Here is a 22,316-nt window from a genome sequence, read left to right as displayed (position 1 = left end):
AAATAGATATAAGATATGACTTTGCTCTTCAGCTCATGTTGTCTTGATCTTTTCTCGATCGTCACCCAGTCTAGCTTCGCATCACTTCTGTCTCTTTGACGAGACCTGTCGTTCCTTTCTTTGCATATTTTCACTCCTTCAATTGTATATACATTCATTTATCCAAAACCCAATCCTTTTTCAAGGGATACTCCATTCATTATACATATAAATTTCAATATATAAAAATGAAGAACCAAATCCTCGCAGCGGCCGGTCTGCTCTTCACCACCGCCCTCGCCCAAAACGAAATCTCCAGCGGCAGCGGGTTCGGAACATACTACTACGACGTCGCCAACGCCAACCAATGCTACACCGACTTGTCAAGCGCCAACAAGGGCCAGGTTGAATGCAGTCTTACCCAGGTCTGGACCTTGGAGAACGTCAACTCCGATTACTTGGTTGCCATGAACCACACGCAACTCGTCGGAGATATGGGAAAATACTGCGGCAAGAGGGTCATTGTCTCTGTGAATGGCGTGCCATCTGAGATGCCTCTCTTTATCGGTGACGGATGTGAGCGTTGCGCCCTGGGGTCACCTTCATCGAATGTCTGGTCACCCGGCGGTGCCCCTGGATTGGATTTCAGCTACTCCGTCGCTGAGAAATTGTCATCTCAGGCCTGTGATGCCGGGCACATTGAGATTACATGGGAGATTGTCGATGAGTTGGTCTACCAGTTTGACTATAATGGAAGTGGCCGTTCTCAGGGATTCGTTGGCTCAGTCCCTACCGGCCCTTCAAAACCTACCACAACTACTGCTCCTCCTGCTCCTACTCCTACTAACACGAGCAGCGGACCGTGCTCCAACAATGCATGGCAATGCACTCCTGATGGCACTTCACTCGAGCAGTGCATTAACAACCAGTGGGTTATCCGGGCGGTCTGCTCGAATGGAATGAGATGCCATGGTACCGACAACCCTTACTGCAACTACTGAACCTGATAACATTTGATTCGTTTTGTATATATTTAACACTACCATTTGTCAGTCGCTATATTCGCTATTGTATATATTTATCTTCATTCTTGACTAATTATAAACCTTGCAATCACTTGAACTGTGTCACCCTCTAATGAAGCAGCTACGTTGACCATATACCATATCCACGCAGTTAGGGCTTTGGCTGTTATTGCCCTAAGCATATCCTTAACAGCCAATCAGATTCATTCCTCAAATGGCCAATGGAATCCTCTTGGCAGCACAATTCAGAGAGAAAATCGATCGGACTTCGTTGCGATATTTTGTGTACAATCAGTGTCGCTCGTCGGATGATGGAATACATTATGTCTCACATTAATTGATGGTTGATACTGCAGTGAGCATGTATGTGCGAACTGGCGCCACATGCTGTTAAGAAATTAACTGATTTATGATTGATTGGCTATTTACCAGTGATTCATAATATAGAGGCAACATTTGAAGGATGAAATGGTCAATTGAATTTGTTAGTTACTTCTTTTCGCCGATTGCATACCTGTCTACACCTCCTGAAAAACTTCAAATCCATGACTTTCTAACGGCCCATTCCGCTGCGGTACGATGGCAATGGCAAACATCTCACTCCACTCTGGTGGCGGCTCCATATCCACCTGGAAAATACTCACGCAGAAAGCCGAGGGGAAATCATTCTGCGTGACTCATTGTCCAACTCCACGAGTCCACAATAAATTAAAATAATAAACTCATATTGCAAAGCGCCGTCTTTAGCCGGGGTAAATTTGGCCAGACCCAACACAAGCGAAAACTTTTCCGGAGTGTTTAACCTCGCAACGCACTCCGACTTGCCGTTTACGGGCAAACGACATCAAAAAAAAACATCGCAGATCGTCCCGAGCTCAGGAACCGTGGAGTCTGGACCTGTTTGGATTTCTATGAGTGTTGGCTTAGCAGGCCACCCTAAGTAACAAATCGACATAGACCGGACCTCGGAGATGCTTTCAATGCATATTTTTGGCATTTTTTGCCTTTGCTAGACTCCGTTAAGAAAGTGTGGTCCTGTTTGTGAAGAAATTTGTGGGAATTTTTCTACATCTAGGCCTTTGGACAGGCCCACATGGAATTTTCTAACTGAGACTTGTGACGCTTGCTTTGGGCACGCATCAATGATGTTAGGTATATATAGAGTGGTTAGTTTTAGCTATGAGGAAGCCTGGAACAGGTAATACGGCGGATTAAAGGAGCTACTCAGGAATATAAATCCATATTGAGCATTTCAGTTGAATGGTGTACACGTACACATCTTATCTTCAATAGAAAGATATTAGTTTGAATCTTTTGCCTATACGTTCTTAATCATGTCTTCAAATGATCATATACAGTCCGACGAGCCACAACTCTCGGAGCTCTCGCAGACTATAACAAGAACATCAATGCTGCCGGAGCTGGAGGTCATTGAATCTTATTCCGGCTCGGACACAACACTACAGGGGTCTACTACGGATTCCAGTGAATGCGATGAAGAAAACAATGCAGTACATCAACGATATGCCAATCGGTCATCATATCGATTCCGTCGTTTGGCGTCCAAAACCATTGTATCGTTTGGCCCTGACGATCCCGAGAATCCACATAACTGGAGCAATGTATATTAACCCTACTGATAATAAAATCATCTAACAACACTGACAGGATATCCACAGGGCAAGAAAATCTTCGTCGTCATCTCCGGCATGATGCAAGTCCTCAACAGCACAATCGGCTCCTCCCTCCCCAGCGGAGCCTCCAAATACATCGTCGCCGACTTCAACATCACAGATGAAACAAAGCTCGTCCTCCCAATTTCTCTGTTTCTGGTTGGGTACGTCCTTGGTCCGCTCTTATACGGCCCTTTATCAGAACAATACGGTCGTCGAATTCTATTACTTATTGGTTATGCACTGTTTAATATCTTCGCCATGGCGTGCGCCTTGGCGCCCTCGTTCAATGCATTGTTGGTGTTCAGATTGTTGAACGGCATGGCTGCTAGTGCGCCGATCGCGATTATCACAGGCACGTTTTCGGACGTCTTTGATAATCCTACCGTCAGAGGGAGGATGATGGCTTGGTATATGTCTGTATGTATCACTTCTCTGCCCCATACTTCGAGCCTTCTTCCTAACATGCGATGCAGTGCACCGCCGTCGGCCCAATCATCTCCCCCTTCATGTCCGGCTTTATCTCAACCGTCAGCTGGCGCTGGTCCTTCTGGCTCGGTTTGATTATAGCAGGTGCCTCATTCCCACTCGTCATTTTCTACCCTGAAACGTACGGACCAGTCATACTCAAACGTCGTGCTCGCAAACTTCGTAAGGAGATTGGAAACCAGAGCATTGTTGCACCCATGGATCTTACGCCTCATGACCTTCGGGCTGTGTTGACCGTTACCTTGACAAGACCTATCCGGATGGCTGCAAATGAGTTCATGGTATCTTTGACATGCTTGTATTGCGCTTTGGCATATGCTATTTTTTACTTGTATTTTCAGGCGTATCCGTTGATTTTTGAGGGTAAGCCTAAACCCTAAATGTGTCTGATTATTGTCGGGGTACTGACATATCTTTCAGGAATCTATGGAATGAGCGCCGGTATCGCTGGTCTGACCTACCTACCAAGTAAGTTCACTTCCCCCAAAAGAATAGGACCCAAAGTTCTAACAATCTCCTTCAACAGTTGCACTAGGTTGCTTCCTCGCCTGTGCAATCTTCATTTGGTACGACGGCTTCCTCGCCCGAGCCAAAGCGCGAGGCGCCTCCTGGGCCCAAAATGAAGACTACCGTCGCCTACCACTGGCTTGCGTCGGCGGTCCCCTCTATGTCATTTCACTCCTCTGGCTGGGATGGACTGCATCCCCCAACATCCACTGGGGTGTACCCATGTCTTCAGGAGTCATCTTCGGTCTAGCCTATGAACTAATCTTCATGGCCATGCTGAATTACCTGTCTGATGCATACCAACAATTCGCCGCTAGCGCCCAGTCAGCGTCCAGTTGTTGTCGGAGCATTTTCGGTGCTGTGTTACCGCTTGCTGCACGTCCCATGTTCTCCGCTGTGGGGATTAATTGGGGATGCAGTATAGTCGCATTTGCGAGTTTGGGGGTTTCCGTTATCCCGTTTGCGTTCATTTATTTCGGTAAGACGATTCGAAGTGGGAGTAAGTTGCAGCAGCATTTGGAGGTGCTGAGGGAAGAGGAGCAGAGGGTTTGGGCGGTGGAAGCTGAGGGACAGCAGGGGGTTGGAGTGGATATGGAGAAGCAGGTTCAGGTGAATGTCAATGCTGCTTAGGCTTGACCTAAACTCAAAAGACCTTTGGAGGGTTTGAAGTCAACGGAGAATAAAAGTTGAAGACATCCATGGATGGAAGTCTCTAGCATTTTTACTTGCATCAGGATACCCCATTTGCATTTCACGACAGCGATCATATCACATGTGCATTGCATTGCAGATCATTATCATGATTTGAAAAAGTTATTTTATATCTAGTTTAATATCTAATGAACAATTCCTTCTTAGCCATCTGTGCCCGACGGTTTTACTGATCACTACTATCAGCCTGCCCCAAAATACTAGCCAGCGACTGACTATTACTCTGATACTCCCCCTTATCATCTGTTGGGATCCTCTGAGACGCAAACGCCAAAAACACGGCCTCCCAATGCCCATCCGCAAACTTGAACAGCAACGCTCCATCTTCGTATATTCCATTCGCGAAGGAGGCTTTACTTCCCTGGTTCATGTGGATGTCGTGAATTCCCGAGCCGTAGGAAGAGCCGAAGATGTAGATGGTTGCGTGTTGGTTGATGGCGTTGGTGAGGATGGGCTCGAGTTCATCCATGATATCGTTGTCGGGACCCGGTGCTTCAGTCGGTAAGACAGAGCCAGATTGGATATCTACTAGACCCTTGGTGCGGATGTAATCCAACCCTTGTAGGTTGACTTGGGCATCGTTGTTCGGTTGGCTTTCGTGATAGTGGCCATTATTGTTATTGTGGCCCTGGTGGCTGCCGCGAGTACGGTTTGAGTGATGAGCATAATCACTAAGCAGATGGAAGCTTTGGCTGAAACCGTCTAGTTGTTGGGTGATGGCGTTGGAGAAGTTGCGTGTCAGCCAGTAGACGAGTCTACTATCCGTGTCGGTGGATCGGACGTTAATGGCGGCTTGGAGCTCCCTGCTGTTGGAGGAGGAGTTGGAGGAGTCGGTGAAGAAGAGGTAAATGTGAGGTGATTTGGGGTCTTGTTCTAGGGTTTGCGCGGTGTAGCGGGTGGGTTGGCCGACCCAGACGCCGTAGTGAGCGATGCCTCCAGTCATTTTGAATCAGTTAATTTTCCTTTTTAGAGATAGGAAGTGAAAGCTTTGGAATCAATTCTCGTGAGCTGGAACAGCCCCTTTTATAATCTCGTATCATCCTCACTTCCACTGTTCGTCGGCCAGCCAGACGGCCCCGTAGCGGGGTAATCATCGATAAAAAGACGAATTCTCAAGATCAGGGATCTAATTAAATGTAGACCTCCCAACCAGGAATAGCAAAGCTTGTCTCCTACACGTGCCTTTATCGGACATAAAAACAGCGATCCAGCCACCTAACTGGCCAGCTCAACGGGATAGGTCAATCAACGATGATGCTTTGCCGCAGCACTAGCAAGGCTTAAGTGGCTGATCATGGGCCTTAGCGCTACCTATTCCCGGCTTAGTTGCGACGAGAGAGGCGTCAATTAGACTCAATCGGGGAGCTTACGTGTGGCTTTGACCCTCTAGCTTTATTATAGAGTAGGTGTCGAGAACTCTAGAGACCTGATTCATGCAGGTAAAAGAGCCATTGATGTCTTAGCGTGGGATTTGGTGCTGAGATTTGCAAATTATGGCCGATCAGCCTGACGAGTCGTTTTAGAGTATTGCTCTGAATAATAGGTAGATTAGATGTGCTTTCTAAGGATTGTTGTGTCGTGACAGAATCAGCTAAGAATAGTATCAATCCGAATACGCATCCCTGACCCTAATCATACCAGGATATTTTAGAGACACAGGCAGAACCGCTAAGGATGCTATTGTATGACTTTCAAACCTTGGTCAGAAGAGCAACTGGTTTCAATAATAAAATCAGCAACATGAAGGCTATAGGGCAGGTTTATATCGGCAAGCTAGGTGGCAATGTTGTGCCATCTTCTTCAGGATTGTTTGAAGGGAGATTGTTCGCGAGCCAAGGTACGGGGCTTTCGTAGTAGGAGGTTAAAGAAAAGATGGCCGGTCAAGATTTCGAATAAATTAAAGAATTATTATTATTATTATTATTATTATTTGTTGGTTTAGCTATAATCCGTATCACGAAGCATAGATTAGGGAGCAAGGGCGGTCCAACAGCCCTACGTGGTGAGCCTGCTTATAAGCATAAATATTCAATTATAAACGACTGACTCCCCGAAACCGTAGGGGCATGGGGGTGCCTAGTGAGCTATATACGAGGTTGCTCCGGGGGCGCTAGGGATATAGTAATCCCGCTCCGTACGTACATGTCGGTTCTGCGCCGGGGGTGTAGAAGCGCCGAATCATGAGATCAATATTCCGACATTATTATTATTATTATTATTATTATTATTATTATTATTATTATTATTATTATTATTATTATTATTATTATTATTATTATTATTATTATTATTATTATTATTATTATTATTATTATTATTATTATTATTATTATTATTATTATTATTATTATTATTATTATTATTATTATTATTATTATTATTATTATATAAATATATATATTTTTCGAATGATCAGGTAGAACGATGCCGTACAATAATGTCATTCCATTCGAAGCCCCAATTTCACCAAAGTGCAGGTGATCCTAGCTCCGAGTTGAGCTTCCAACATAAATCATCAAATACTTGCTAATGAAACAATTTTGTATGGCACATAACATAAAAGCCCTTGCTTATGCGGTCAGTTGTTGAAAATACATCAATTCATTCTCTTTTGCAGATCCACACTCTTGACTGGCTGATAACAAAGACGATAATTATTTAGCAGCTACATAATCCGCGATTAGGCTAAATAGTGGGCTGTATCCATCCATTCTTAGGTAGATAGATCAGAGATGTCGAATGTAGAACAGCTATACCTTACATCGATCATAGCTCTTAGAGGTGTCACAGCAGCCGCCATAAACTGAAACTTTTCGACGTATGGGCATCCAGATTCTCATAATGTTCTCCAGAAGTTTTGGTGAATTAATCACTACCCCGCATAGCACAGCCAACTGAAGTAGGGGTAGGGTTACACACTACGTCCTGGGGTGCATTATCATAATACAATTTCGACTGCGTCAGGAGACAACATACATATGCTTCATGATCCAGGGCAAATTCTTACCACATGTCATTGAGTTATCGGAGTTTCAAAAGAATTTTTGTGTGAAAGCAAAGTGCATCTGCATATAAACCACTGTCATAGCCTCCCAATTATAGGCTCCCGTGTTCTGAGCAGGGACGGTCTGAAACTTTTTTAAAGAGTCACCAGAGTTACAAAAGATATTCTGGTAAGTAATACCAGGTAACTATACATAAATTATCAACTAGTAGCTTCAAATCGCGCACCCAGATCTGCGGAACCTGGTCCTGGACGGACTTTGCTCTATTTCTCGGATTCGTTAGATAGGTCAACTGGTATCGCGCATTCTCTACACATCTATGGGACCAGGTCAAAGCCAACGATCGAGATGAAGTGCATTATGCAAGCTCGAATTCCCGTCACAAGGGATATAGATGGGCAGTGAAGCCGAACAAGGTAGTTCTGACCACTGATGTTATTGATGCATGTACACATCATCTCCATTTCAACAGATGCACCTCCTTGGGACATAATGTAGGATGGAGATCATTACATCAATGACATTGCGGAAATACATATACCTAGGTGGGTATTTGTGCTACTATAGCATCCAAGGATGGAGGGCGATGACTATTTAAATCCTGCCATTTCCCATCTTTTCCTTCTCGTTTTTATCAAACAGCAATCTACTCTCTTAATAACCCCAATTCCATAGACCTAAAGCAAAAAGAAATCTATTGCTAGTAAGATCCTGTCACTCTTTCACTGCCAGATATCCAATCTGATCTTGGCTCTGGTTTTAGATACCTCAGAACACCTAGTCAATATGAAGATATCCGTATCCATATTAGCAGTAATACTTGCAGCAACTCAAACTGCTTTCGCTGGGACTCTTCAAGTCAGACAGGGTCGTTGCGAACCCATCGAATGTGGCGATGGTCTTCCATCCTGCGCTGATGAGTGTATTTGCTACACAGTCGGGTATTGTGGAGATCCACTTGGAGTCATCTAAGGAGTTGTAAGTCTTTTCCTCAACATATATTCAAGGCTGAGATATCTTGAAGCCATCTAATCGAAAACTCTAGTTAATAGTTTAGCTAGGGAGTGCATGGATTCTACGTAGTTCGACATTTGGGCTCCCTCGTTGTCCGTTCAGATGACATTCAAGTTCGGTAGATATCTAGGTAGCCGGTAACAACCAGGTCGAGCAAATTGGATATTTCATGGCACAATATGAGACCTTCGATCAGAATAATATATTAAACTCCATTTCTCACCGCTCCGTTTACAAAAATTGCATCAAGTACGGTAGTAACGCTTAGTTGACATGAAAGTTTAAAAGACGATTTAACAAAATACTGCCACGGAAGAAACCAAGGGAGGAGCAAAAACTCAGAACTAAAACTAGAGTGTTCTGTGTAGCAGCCGAAGATCCAGAAAGATTGTAATTGACCCTCAAATCCTATCCTTGTTTGAGGCTAACAAGCTTCTCAAATTCGCGCTTGATATCGTCTTCGGGATACTCCCCTCCAGCTGCATTGATGAATTCAAGCCACCTGCCAATAATGCCACGACAGATATCCTGTGCCATAGTGATTCCTTGACCATCCCCAGCAAGACTTTGTATCAGCGAGGATGTTAAACGTTCTGATAATGAGTTTAGGGGCATTAACAAATCCGGTGTTCATACCGACGTGGTACCTCATACCAAGCTTCAAATGCTTTCCGTAAGGAATCATACCAGTTTTGAGGCGTTTCAGTTCTCATAAACTCAACCACTTCAAGGTCTTCGATAATGTTTCCCCCATGAATAACATGATTCCTCTCATTGCGGGCTAACATCACATCACATCCCCTGTCTTAGAACGGCCGCCCTTTTCGATTTCTGTGGCACGGGCTCTGAACCATCTCTGTTTCTGTTGGGCGTTGATAATCTTTTGGACTCGCGTCTCTCGCTCCATGCTCTCCATCCAGCTCAAACCATCGCGGTTGCCAACTCTCATAGCCTCTGAATCAACGATCATATTTTCCTTTGGCAAGCACATTTTACCGGACGTGGTTTATCAGAGTGGAATCGGGAGGTTTTGTGCTCGGAAAAATCGTGAATCGCTTGTATAGAATGGCATCGTACTATCAGTTACATCCCAATTAGTACGTAATCGACATCAAAACATGTACACTCGCCTCAACTCCCCAGTGAACGTGTATATCAGGCTGGCTTATGGCCCTCTGGTATACAGTAAGAAGGCAAACTTACCATCACCGACTTCAGAGGCCGGTTGAAACGATCTTGGAATGCTTTCAGTGGCCCAATCATTGCGCTTCTTCAGCTCCTATCCCGTTGGGTTTGATATGAGATCTCGAAATAATGTGATGGGGGTGCACTTCACGTTCCAAAACTACAAGTCGAAGTTTTGGCGGAGAATTTGAATCTTAGAAGTACTTCCAGAGCAGAAGCCAGCGGATTAAATAAATTTGTTGAGATTACCGCCTGGTAATTTTGTTTATTAACAAAGATATCAGACGGATTTTCCCATCCTTTGGCACAAAAAAAAATTGCCCATGTTTGGTTGTTGGCATTGTTGACAGCCTTATGTCCCAATCGATTAATATTATCTGACATATTCCCGCTGAAAGGATGTTTATGTTATTTGTTAAAAATAACATTGTATCAGGTAGTTACATCGGAGGGACATCTCAGATACAACCTGGAAATACCTGAGTAATAAATCTATACATGTTTTCTCAACAGAACGGGATCATCGACTCGCCTCCCACCTCTCCATAATCGTATCAACAATCTTCTTAAACCCTTCCATTTCTTCTTCCACTGTTGTCCCCGTAGACACAGGATCCATATTACATCCTACATAAACAGGAAGTTTTGTCCTGCGAGCCAGCACCTTTGCTGTTCGCGTTGCATATTCTATGCTTCCCGGTGAGTTGCAGAGGATTGTGGATATTGTTGATTTCGGGTTTGTGCGCTTAATATATCTTAGTATGATTCTTGGGAATTGTAGGAATGAAAATATGTGGGGGTTTTGTTTGTTTAAGGGACATACGTCTGGCATAGCATATACAAAACTACCCATAGGCTTCATCGTCGAGCCGCTGTCGCCGGGGGTTGTGGTGGAGAGAAAGACCATTGTTGATGTTTTCATTGGGGTTAAGTGGATATGGACGGTTGTATGTGGCGTTTTTGGGAGTGGGAAGGATAATTCAATGGCCTGTAGGGATGGATCGGCTGGTTCTGACAAGGGAGGAGGTTGGTTTGATAATGCCGTTGCCATATTGGAGGGTCGTATATTTTGTTGATTGGATTTGTTGATGGGTTCGTAGTCGCGAGTGTCGATTTGGGCAGTCTATTTTGCTAAGACAAGTGTAGTGTGTCTTTGCATTCAACAAGGATTATCAGTAGAGGCTTTTTTTGTTGTCTTCGATGACTGATTCGTATTGATTGATAGAAGGTTGATGGAAGAAGTTGAAGCTATTCCCCACTAAAATTACCACACTAACCCTTCCATGGACTAGTGTGCAGTATTGTACTGTAAATCGGTAATCTATTGGCCGTTTATGTAATTTATTTTTCATCCCACTCTTATCGCTCTATCGCACCAAAAAGCAAAGCTATCTCGATATGCTTCGTGCACGATTTTAAATACTTCAGGATGCATAACTCTGCCAAATATTTCTACTAAATAAATCAGTCTTGTCATTGTCAAAGCCATGGCTGATTTCGATCATCCAGATGCTCAGCCCGAGGACGCCCAAAGCTGGCAGGGAGACTTTGACCCATTTGCAGACGAAGAAGAGCGACGAGTTCTGTTTGCTGCTTTTGATTCTTTCCGGTATATCTGCACAATAAACAGTAATACGATGTATCTGCTAATCAATTATACAGGCTCTACCGACGAACAGCACATCTCAACACCACCCACCGCCGGCGCCAATCATTCTACGCCCTACCCTCAGCACACTGGCAAATGCTCTCCGAGCCCCCTTTTTCTCTGCTAGATACATTCAACCAAGTAGACGACGCCATCGACGCGAATGCAGATATTGCAGATGAGATCCTCGCCGCGGGTCTTCAATCATTCGGTCTGTCGTCAGCCCCGAATACTAATGACAGCGACCCTGAGCAGACTGCTTGGCATGGTACCGCCACCAGCGCAGATGTCGGAAAAGCGCATTCTACTATTCGTCAATTCTACCGGGATTGGAGTGAAGAAGGCAGACGCGAGAGAGAGGTTTGTTACGATCCCGTTCTTGCCGTGCTGAATCAGTCTTTCGGGGAATCTTCACGTCCACGGTCCGATTATCGGGTACTTGTTCCCGGGGCTGGATTGGGGCGGTTGGTGTTTGATCTCTGCGCTGTAGGGTATGCGGCGGAGGGGAATGAGATTTCGTATCATCAGTTACTGGCTAGTAGTTGGGTGCTCAATCACAGTCGAGGCGCCAAACAACATGCTCTATACCCATTTGCAGTACACTTCTCCAACATTCTTTCTCGGAAACAGCAGCTACAAAAGATTATGATACCGGACGTTCACCCTGCTTCGGCGATGTCTCTGGCCCGGAACGAAGATGGTTCCACCTCTTTCGGAGGTATGAGCATGTCGGCTGCAGATTTTATCGCGCTGTATAGCAGTGAGTCGCAACGACATGCATTCGATGCCGTCGCAACTGTGTTCTTCATCGACACAAGTCCAAACTTGATCCGATATATTGAAACGATCAAAAATTGTCTCAAGCCAGGCGGACTATGGATCAACGTTGGCCCTTTACTCTGGCACTTTGAGAACGAGAAGCGACGGACTACAGCTGACAATGAACATGGGACCGAGAGTGCATTGGATGGAGATGAGCATGCATTGGTTGCTTCGCATAACGATGGGATAGGGGAACCAGGGAATGTGGAATTATCAGAGGAGGAAGTCTTCCACCTTGTGCAACGCATGGGGTTCACGATTGAGACACAACAGGCGCCGGAAGAAAGGCCGTATTGCGGGTATATACAGGACCCGGAGAGTATGCTGCAGAATCTGTATCGGCCTTCGATATGGGTAGCTAGGAAGGTTGACGCATAGCATATGGAGCGCTTGTGAATGGCCTTTACCACATCTCAGTAGACTAGATGAGGATCGAAATTAAGTCTTCGTAGTTACACAGTACGATTGATAGAAGCCTGTACATTGACCAATCAGAGCTTGCGCTCAACTAACTCTGCTACCTAGTGAAACGATCTATAAATAGATACTCCACCATCAGACTCTCCAACTTCTACAAGTCGATATCAAATACCACTCTACTTCTCACTAATAGCTAGTGGAGGCTATTCTATTATTATTATCTCATGGCAAGTCAGAGTGATATGCTCTGCCGATTAACCTATTGCGAAGGTCTTGGTGGCTGATTACCGGTATTGTTGTTGTGCACCGAGAATGCCGAGAATATCGCGGCTTGGGTATGACTTGGCTTGGTAGTTCTTAGAGAATCTTACAACAAACCTCGGGGCTCTGCCGGTATAAGTCCATCCTTGGGGATGGCTATCTCCGCCTGAAATGGTTTAGGGAACCTTTTTTGACACTTGATCTGACCGGTCTGTTCGTCTATTTGTATATAGACTGCATTCGGGTTGTGCTTACTATAAGGACCGTGAATCATCACTTGTTTCACAATGCCCGCTAATTCCGGGTCGTCATTCTAATTATCAGGCGGTATCTCAGCATTAATAACCTTATTAATTATTTCTAGCTGTAAAAAGAGGTGACGGTCCTTTATAAAGAGGAGGAGATGCATGTGCGGCATGCCACGCTTCTGATATTCAATAGTCTATACGCGGGCGATCGCATGGCCGAAAACACCATCTTTTACAGTCCCGCGTGGACCACCCTTGTAGAGAAGCGCACGCAGTTAGTTGGCCTTTATATGAAAAACCTAGGCCACCAGGTCAGGCCGGTCCAAGGCCGTCTGACTAGGAAGGAGCTCTTACTGTATCTCTTTCTAATTCGGATTGGCCGTAAAAGTTATGAAAAAGGTGGGACGACCGAAATGGCCAACCAATGCCATGGCATCGTGAGATTTGGTGTGCATAAAATGGTCCCCACTGATATAAGAGGACGGTAATATGACCCGTTTGCCAGTCTCATCGACTGCACCATCTATTAGCGCCAGACTGTCTGCATTTCTATTATACATATTAGACCGAATTTGTTGCTGATGGTTAAGCAGCCACTACAACTTCAACTAGTTGATTGTAGCCTAGACGTCGACGATATATTATTGAAAAAGACAGCTAGTATTATGTAGTATAGTGATTTTATTATAGCGTGTAAAAATACGGTATGTATAGTAATCTCACATTATAAGATGGTCCCTGTGGCCGTCAGCTGCAATTTCATCCTAGGGATCGTCGTCGAAACTGTCATTATTATTTTTGGCAGCTGGCTCATTAGTATGCTTATAGATTTTGGCGACGGTAGGATGCTCTTTGGTCTAGTTAACCATAGATGCTCTAGTAGAAGGATCTTACAGTCGGAGACCCTAGTGCCATCCCAGATCAAGGAATTACCCAGCCTGTCCATGCAGGTTTGATGACAGACCCTAGGGAGGCTAGTCTTTCAAGTTGGATTTTTTTTCTTTCCTCTCTTTCCTGGTATGGCATTGCCGAAATTGGTATACGTTGGCGTTCATCGTATCAAGCTCCTCCCAGGTCGCCTATATAAATCTCAGTGAGGCCACCAGCGAACACAGCAAACTCTTATTATCATAATCAGTCTCTTGTATTATTCAGTATCTCCTCTGCAACTCCAGCTATGGCAGGCCAAGCTGCTGCGAGAGCGAAGCTGTGCTTCCTTTTTCCTCCCCATGTTCAATATTCCGTCGAATAGCTCCCTAGATAGTTGTAATGACAATTCTTGGTTTGGCACCTTCACATAGCCGGACTTACAAATGGCACGGAAATACCGACAGCCGAAGATTTAGCGGCAGTATGGTCCCCAGAATTGATTGCCTCATCTCATTGCTCTGGCGGTGAGCAACACGGTAGCACCATCGAGAGTCTAATATGGGAAATATCGCCTGATGTTGTAAATAAATCCACCAGCCTATCCGAATAGCCTGACGCGAACTCCGATGATCAAGTGTCAATCAGTCCCATTGACACTATTCCAATCATCGACCCAATGTGCCTTGGCAATCCGACTATCACTATTCTGGAGGACCAGGATAATCAGCCAACTGTACACCAAATTCCTCCGATCGATGGTATTGTAGCAAGAGATTATGCACCAACCCAATCCCAGCAGACTGATATCCGAGCATCAGACTTAGTAAGAAAGCGTCAGTTAAACAAGTCACAACAGAAGCAGTCCAGTTCGACAAGGGCAACATCTGAACGTCTATCATTTGCCGTCCCTGCCCGAAATCTCCAATCCAGCAACACACCCCGTGCCCATCGACACTCGCATCGTTCATCCTCAGTCCAGAGTACAGGATACAATAATTTAGAGAATAGTGACTACTGTGGGCACGGCCATGCAGAAGACCAGATAACAAGCCTTGAGTCAGAACATCGTCCGGCAAAAAGACAGAAGCGGGCTGACGCTGGCATACATCCGTATTGCCAGCGTCAAGGAAGACTGCAGGAATGAGATCGTCCAACAGCATCGTTACAGAGTCAGCCAAGTCCGGAATCTATAGTACAGAATTCGCCCAGTCTAGAGACAATCCGTATCGATGGTCGCCTTCTCCGTAAAGTGTCCTTGGGCCGGGTTGAGTATTGCTGTTGGTTTACGGAGAATACAGGCTCGACCGACCATAACCCTGCTCTATCTGATTGTCTGGTCTCATTTCAGGGCCAGGCTAATGAGCAGGATCAATGGACTAACATATCTGACCTTCAAACTATCAATATTGAAGGCTTATTTACTCGGACACTCGAGCCTTATGGATATACATGGAGTTGTTCATTCAAAGAGAAATCCACACCACTTCAGATTGATCGACCATCCCATGAAGAGGACTGCATTCTGGGTGAAGAGGACATCATAGGGAATGTTGAATCCCCACAGTTCGGGGAAATCTCCGTATCGGCCAAAGGCAACGATTATAGTCCTCAGGAAGATGAGCTGATCATACATCTGAAGGAAGTCAGAAACCTGCGATGGTCGGACATTGCCGCACAATTTCCAGGAAGAACGAAAGGTGCTCTACAGGTCCGATACAGTACCGCACTTAAAAAGAAAGGGGACAATAGACAGTCACAAATTGAAAAAAAGGGTCGCAGAAAATCAAGAACTCGAAAATTGAGTGTTGGTACAGTTCCTGTCCGGCAACGTGTGGAGAGCCTAACTCCCAGTCGCCGATATAACCTACGACAGTCGCGATATTCTCCAGATGTTCTAGCCTAAACCCTTGACTTGAGATGTCGAATGTTAATTGTGACTATATGTATGGACGAGATGAGCATTGTTTTGAGATCGTTGGGATCTGATAGGAAGGCCACGTATATGATACCAAATATGAATCATCAAGTTGATCTTCAATTTAAACACTTTTGACAGACGTTATTTTACGGCTATCCCGGATACGGTTATTGCAGCGCATAAATCCACTCAGCTGCTCTCATTGGATATCAACCGGTCCTCATTACAAGGATTTGCCAAGAGACTTCCTTACTAAAATAGCGCGCACAGTTCTACTGTTACGAAACCAATCACCTGCATATGCTACGCGATATAAGAAACAGACCGGAAGGAACGATTGGACAACAGAAACGGAAAACCCAAGAAAGATAATTGGACTACAGAAATCACGTGACCAAAGATATACTTGAAACCACAAAGACACCGATAAGATACGAAGTATATCTTATGAAGGAACGTGATTGGATAGTATATTATATACTTGCTATGGGATACTCAGGAATGAGTATAAAGTAGATAATATAAAATATACGTGTTGGTTTAACTACGGTCCGTATCACGAAGCATAGGACAGTGAGCAAAGGCAGTCCAACAGCCTTACAAAGGGAGCCTGCTTATAAGCACGAATTCGTATATATTATAATGACTACCCCTAGAACGAAGGGGGTGGGTGTCTAACTAGCTATATAGGAGGTTGGTACGTACGCGCTAGGGATAATGGTAATCCCGTTCCGCACGTACGCGCCAGCTTCTGCGCACCGGGTGCAGAAGCGCCGAGTCATGAGATTGATATTCCGACACTGGCAACTCTCTAAAAGAATGGAAATAAAGGGAATATCAATGAATGACAAACAATCTGGTAGCGTAGGGAGATAGCGAAGGAATGAAGCAAGATGGTGAGGTAGAAGGACGTGTGTGAATTGGGGTGAAGGATAGGGCTTATAAGTCCGGTGTAGCGGCAGGTGTTGCGAATCGTACGTTCTTTGATGTGGGGTTGCGCTTTGTTGACGGTCTCTCGACCCAGCCGTCAACGTCGATGCGTAGCTTGTTCATATCAATGAGTTCTTGTAAAGCACGACAGGGCTTGCTCTTAGTCATAGCATCTGCGGGATTGGTATTGCCGTTGATCCATCGTACCTCGGTGATCTCTTGTCGTTCATATGCTTGGCGTAGACACATGAGGTCGATCATAAGGCGTTTCTCACGGGTTGTACCAAGTTTAACAAGGCATTCATAGAGGCTCTTCGAGTCAGTGCAGAGGACTAGCGGGATAGGCTCTGAGAGATGCAGCAATTGAGTAAGGGTTGACTTGATTACTGCAGCTACATCAAATCCATTAGCCATTGCGTACGTTTCCGAGGCGAGTACGCTTCGGGCAACTCTCTTGCACTTTGTAGATGACCAATGAAGGATGTTTGCATTGTTTTGTGCGTCGGCAAGTACGATAACATGACCAATCTGGGATGAAGAGTCTTTGTTATTGGCAAACGAGGCATCAACGAATGCGTATAGTTGTGCAGTCCTTAGATCAATCTTGACGAACCGTAGTCCGCGGGTAGGATTATCAATCTGCCACTGGAGTCGTTTGTTAAGCACCTTTCTATCCTTTTTTCCTGGTTGTGTAGTTTGTGCTGCGAAGGATAAATCAAATAAGGCTTCGGGTTGTGAGACGGAAGCGATATATGCACCAAGAGCTCGTTGAGCAACGTACTGCTTATACATGCGTAGATCTGTGCTCCTCACTTCTCGTAAGTGAATACTCATAGTACATCACGATAATGGCAAGAGAATGTACAATAGCCATGCTTCATAACGACTGCTCCGGCATAGTCGAGTGTCTGTCTGGTAGACCAAACACATGGTCCATCACAGAATCGTGGCCTCCAGTCATGGACGATCGTCTAGGTTCCGTAAATGGTAAAAGTAAACCAAAATAAACTAAATAAAATTACGGCGCGGCTGAGCCGTCGGGCTGGCTTAGGCCCAACACAGCGTCTGTCAGGTTATTAACCCAAGACTACAGAGTATTTATCAGCTAATTCCGCTATTCCTGTTAACTCTACTTTGTTTCATTGTCTGACATCGTGGGATGAGTTGCAAAAATCCCGACGTAGGACGAAGTACTACGCAGAACCTCCCCGCTTTCAAGGCACACAAGCTCTCTCTCTTCCCTCTTCTAGTAAGTCCCCAACGTTCATTCTCGTCCTTACAACTCAATTAAGGTGAAGTATTAAAATCAGAAGACTCCTAATGCGACTAATCGATTCACCACAAGCTGAACTGACCAAATGCTGACTGCTGCTAGTGGATTATCTAAGAAGCTAGCACCACCTCCATCAACAACCACCACAGCTTGGGCACTTTTCTTCTTTCTCTCTTATCCTTCTCTCCGTCGGCTGTCGCTCCTCTTGATCGTGAATAAACATCATACTCTCCTCTGAGTCTCTATTCTCATTCGTCGATTCAAACAGACTCTTTCAGTCAGGCAATCATAACAAATCAGCCTCCAAATCAGCCGAACAGAATCCGCCCAAGGCTGAATTCCCCACATCTTCCTCCTTCCTCTCTTTCTCTACTCACACGTCCTTCCTTTCACCTTTCCCCTCCCCCGAGAACAACTCTCACCTTACTCATGACGTCGAGGCTAAAAAACTTCACGTTCTCGTCGAAGCGCAAGAACAGCAACAATTCGACCATCTCCCAAACGATTCCGTCCTCTGGGAACACCTTTGTCCCCCCGCCTGCCAGTACCGCCTCCACCAGCCCCCCACCGCCCTCATCAGCTTCAACCACCAGTCTCCCCATGAACGCGCAAAACCCGCAAGGCCGACCTCCCAGTTATACATATGCCGGCCGGACGAGTCCCATGCCGCCTCCGCCGCTGAACACAACGGTGCAGCCTGGTCAGTATGCACAACAACCGCCTGTCGCCGCAAATCCTCCGGGGTATGGCTATCAACAACAACCGGGACCGGCATCACAGCAATCACAACCGTCGCAACCACTGCATCAGCATGGTCTTTCGTCTGCGCTAGGCCCTGCGCAGGGTCTGCGTAATCCAGCCGCCGAAGTTGATGGAACAAACAGGAATAAATCGCAGTTGATTGTGGGTATCGACTTTGGAACTACCTTCTCTGGCGTCGCCTATGCGTTTGCGACTAACAACGAGGCACGAGAAGATATCATCACTGAATGGCCCGGCGCTGGCACCCACACAAAACAAAAGATTCCAACAGTCCTTTACTACGACCAGTACCAAAAAGTTGTAGGATGGGGTCCCGATATCGCAGACGCCCTGGCTCATACCGGTTACCCAAAACAAGGAGTGCAAAAGGTTGAATGGTTCAAGCTACAGTTGATGTTGTCGGGAAATACATATATTGATCCTATCAACCTGCCACCCCTTCCTCCCGGTAAATCGGAGATTGATGTCGCCGCCGATTATTTGTTCAAGGTGCGACAGGCAATGCGCGCACAGCTTCAAAAGACCTTGGGTGAGGTCTTTAATCGCGAAGAGCGCAATATTCGCTATTTTTTGACTGTGCCTGCTATCTGGAACGAGGCCGCCAAAGCAGCTACTCGAGCGGCTGCTATTCAAGCTGGTTTCTTGCGCGATGAAAATGACAATCGGTTGACTTTGATCACGGAGCCTGAAGCTGCTGCCATGTTCTGCGCCAAGACTGGTCTGTTAAACCTCAAGGTCGGCGACGCTATTTTGATTGTGGATTGTGGTGGTGGTACCGTCGATTTGATCGCATACGAAGTCGAAGAGGAGAATCCATTTACAGTTGCTGAATGCACAGCTGGATCTGGTGATTCGTGTGGTTCGACCGCTCTCAACCGCAACTTTAGCAATATATTACGGGCTCGAATTCGCAAAATGAACCTTCCCGATGGATCGCGTACAGCTGGACGAGTCTATGCCAAATGTATCATGGACTTTGAAAACAGAATCAAGGCAGATTTCCGCAACAACGGTCAGAAATGGGCTGTGGATGTGGGTATTGAAGCGGATTACCCAGATGCAGGTATTGAAGAAGGTTACATGACTTTTACCAATGAGGAGATTCTTCAGTGTTTCGAGCCCGTTGTGAATCGTATTTTGGAGTTGGTGAGGAATCAGATTATTGCTATTCAAGCGCAGAATAGGCTCTTACAGGTACGTGTTCTTCTTTCATCTGTTTATCTCTTGATGGATGCTAATTGTGTAGAACGTCCTCGTCGTCGGTGGCTTCGGCGCTTCCGAGTATCTCTTCCAACAGATCAAACTACATGTGCCACCTCAATTCCAATCAAAGGTCGTGCGTCCAATGGACTCTGTTGCTGCTATCGTCAAAGGAGCTGTCACAGCTGGTATTGCAGAACGCGTTGTCACTCACCGTGTTGCCCGTCGACACTACCTCATGGCTACTCTGCAGCCTTTCAAGGAGGGATATCATCCCGAACAATACCGTGTTCCCAGTTTAGATGGCAAGGATCGATGCAAATACACTCGACAGATTTTCGTACAAAAGGGTGAGCGTGTCAAGATTGGCGAGCCCGTCAAAGTCAGCTTCTTCCGTCAGGTCGCCCCTGGAGCGACATTGATGTATGAGGATATTTTATATGCATGCGACGAGGACGTCTGTCCAGAATATGTCAAGGATCCTCGTACGTCTTACTACCCAATTTATCCTCCATGACCGTACTAACAATCTGCAGGTATCAAAGAAGTCGTCACACTCACCTCAGACCTCTCACGCAAAAACCTTGAAAAAGACTTTGAGCGCATGGACACTCCCAACGGCACATTCTACCGCGTATATTTCGACATTTACCTAACCCTCGATGGATCCGAATTCAACGCCGAACTGGTCTGCCAAGGCGAAGTCATGGGCCGCTGCACGGCTCGATTTAAGTAGAAACATGCTCTGAGGCGTACCAAAAAAAGCAAATACTCCTTTTACTTTACGAAGTCTACGAAAATTACTTATATCCTTTGTTTTCTGGCAAGAGAGCAGAGCTTCATCATTTTCTGTTTTCAATGTTTTATTCATATTCCCTTTTCGTATCGATCTGTTCGATTTTCTGTTTTTTGACATTGAGACGTTTCATACATAGAATCCAGCGTACATTTTATCTCCTGGGTAGATATCACCCTCGGCATTGAATTGTACCTAATGAGTGTTCGTCATCTTTTGGGCGCTAGGTTAGGATATTTTTACACTACTACTTGCTATTTATTTATTACCTTTTTAACCTTTTTATTACATTATCGTTTTGTGTTTGCCATATACCTAGTTTAGTTGTTGAATGTGAATTATTGCTTGAGAAACAAAGTCTACACTCATACTGTGGGGACGAACACTGCGTACAACTCATACAACTCCCATTCTAGACTTTTAATACTACGTAGATATGGCTTTTTCCCGGTCATCACCCTGATTCGTGCGCTTTGTTGTGTGCATGACTTGACTGGTATGTGAGCGCGTCTACCCACATACCAATCCATTACCCGAAAAGGTAGTAGCTGGAACAAGGGACTTGGTTCCTGCACTCGCCATTGGAATGCTCTTTCTCAATCACCCAAACTGCTTGATCTCATAGGATGGGCCTTGGGTAGAAATGGAGAATCATGTCGGGGGATAGGAGTGATTGTTTATACAATTACATGCCATGCTCTGCCTGCGCCCCTTTCTCATCTGGGTCGATGTACTTAGGTGATTTATATACCTAGTAGATCCTTGGCACCGAGTCTTCAATTTTTGTGTGGTGAGGTCAACTATTGCAGTCACGCAAACATGGCTCTCATGAACAACTTCCTCATCTTAGTTGTCGGTTTTCTTCTGTGTTATACACAGCTCTGCAATGCGGCGGCTGTCAGATTCTCGAATGAGAATGTATGTCTCCCTTTTATATCTCGGTATCTTTCAAGAACAGTGGGGGTTTTTCTAACGGCATTTCGAAAAAGATGCAACCCAGCACTCTATCTACCAGCAACGATAATAACAACAACATCATCAACGCCGCGCACGCGATAGATCCAAGAGCAGAAATAAACCGGCCCCCAACTCACAATGAAGAGAACCACGCACCCGAGAGAGGATCACTCGAAACCCGAGCAAACATCATGCCCGACGTGGCCCGGATCCTGCCCTTTTTGAATGCATTCGGAAATATTGGCTATTCGGGTCATAAGGAGGGTGGAAAGCCGCCTGTTCCTGAGTGATGTCTTTCCATGTTGAAAAAAGAAGAGGAACCAAAGATGAAGCGCGAATCGTTATCTGATAGCCCCTGAGGTCACCCGCCCAGTTGGACATGGACTTGATTTTGAGACCAAGGGCGAAGCCTGATTTCTGTGTATGATTATTGTCTGTTTATTTTTTTTTTTGTGGTGGTACTGTTTTCAGCTTTCTGTGATATATTACAACTATCTCTTTATAAATTGAGGAACTTGTCTCACGAATCTTTTTTTCTCTCTTGTACAGAAAGGCTCCCTTCAATAATTTCATTATAGGAAGATGATTCAAAATGATATATGGACGAGACAAACCTATTTATT

At 45.3% G+C, this 22,316-nt stretch overlaps 8 protein-coding genes across 8 annotated transcripts; 5 read left to right on the top strand and 3 right to left on the bottom strand.

The window, feature by feature from the left end:
* Positions 1-227: 227 nt before the first annotated feature.
* On the top strand, positions 228-980 carry EYB26_002659 (uncharacterized protein; the record flags this gene model as incomplete). The annotated part of the gene is made up of 1 exon (XM_054261964.1): positions 228-980. The coding sequence occupies one exon, from the start codon at positions 228-230 to the stop codon at positions 978-980; it is 753 nt and encodes a 250-aa protein (XP_054117939.1).
* Positions 981-2,338: 1,358 nt separating this feature from the next.
* Positions 2,339-4,303, top strand: EYB26_002658 (uncharacterized protein; the record flags this gene model as incomplete). The annotated part of the gene is made up of 6 exons (XM_054261963.1): positions 2,339-2,626; positions 2,684-3,097; positions 3,154-3,447; positions 3,508-3,529; positions 3,587-3,634; positions 3,693-4,303. The coding sequence occupies 6 exons, from the start codon at positions 2,339-2,341 to the stop codon at positions 4,301-4,303; spliced, it is 1,677 nt and encodes a 558-aa protein (XP_054117938.1).
* Positions 4,304-4,550: 247 nt separating this feature from the next.
* EYB26_002657 (uncharacterized protein) lies at positions 4,551-5,327 on the bottom strand (the record flags this gene model as incomplete). Its single annotated transcript, XM_054261962.1, has 1 exon — positions 4,551-5,327. The coding sequence occupies one exon, from the start codon at positions 5,325-5,327 to the stop codon at positions 4,551-4,553; it is 777 nt and encodes a 258-aa protein (XP_054117937.1).
* Positions 5,328-10,108: 4,781 nt separating this feature from the next.
* EYB26_002656 (uncharacterized protein) lies at positions 10,109-10,495 on the bottom strand (the record flags this gene model as incomplete). Its single annotated transcript, XM_054261961.1, has 2 exons — positions 10,109-10,333; positions 10,412-10,495. The coding sequence occupies 2 exons, from the start codon at positions 10,493-10,495 to the stop codon at positions 10,109-10,111; spliced, it is 309 nt and encodes a 102-aa protein (XP_054117936.1).
* A 580-nt stretch (positions 10,496-11,075) lies between these two features.
* On the top strand, positions 11,076-12,436 carry EYB26_002655 (uncharacterized protein; the record flags this gene model as incomplete). Its single annotated transcript, XM_054261960.1, has 2 exons — positions 11,076-11,197; positions 11,251-12,436. The coding sequence occupies 2 exons, from the start codon at positions 11,076-11,078 to the stop codon at positions 12,434-12,436; spliced, it is 1,308 nt and encodes a 435-aa protein (XP_054117935.1).
* A 4,278-nt stretch (positions 12,437-16,714) lies between these two features.
* EYB26_002654 (uncharacterized protein) lies at positions 16,715-17,586 on the bottom strand (the record flags this gene model as incomplete). The annotated part of the gene is made up of 2 exons (XM_054261959.1): positions 16,715-17,505; positions 17,571-17,586. 2 exons carry the CDS (start codon positions 17,584-17,586, stop codon positions 16,715-16,717), a joined length of 807 nt encoding a protein of 268 aa, XP_054117934.1.
* An 821-nt stretch (positions 17,587-18,407) lies between these two features.
* Positions 18,408-20,676, top strand: EYB26_002653 (uncharacterized protein; the record flags this gene model as incomplete). Its single annotated transcript, XM_054261958.1, has 3 exons — positions 18,408-19,934; positions 19,987-20,425; positions 20,477-20,676. The coding sequence occupies 3 exons, from the start codon at positions 18,408-18,410 to the stop codon at positions 20,674-20,676; spliced, it is 2,166 nt and encodes a 721-aa protein (XP_054117933.1).
* An 879-nt stretch (positions 20,677-21,555) lies between these two features.
* EYB26_002652 (uncharacterized protein) lies at positions 21,556-21,983 on the top strand (the record flags this gene model as incomplete). Its single annotated transcript, XM_054261957.1, has 2 exons — positions 21,556-21,654; positions 21,726-21,983. 2 exons carry the CDS (start codon positions 21,556-21,558, stop codon positions 21,981-21,983), a joined length of 357 nt encoding a protein of 118 aa, XP_054117932.1.
* Between the last annotated feature and the right edge of the window lie 333 nt (positions 21,984-22,316).

The sequence above is a fragment of the Talaromyces marneffei genome, chromosome 2 (genome assembly GCF_009556855.1).
Source record: "Talaromyces marneffei chromosome 2, complete sequence".
Lineage (NCBI taxonomy): Eukaryota > Fungi > Ascomycota > Eurotiomycetes > Eurotiales > Trichocomaceae > Talaromyces > Talaromyces marneffei.
This window is presented reverse-complemented; position numbering and strand designations above follow the sequence as displayed.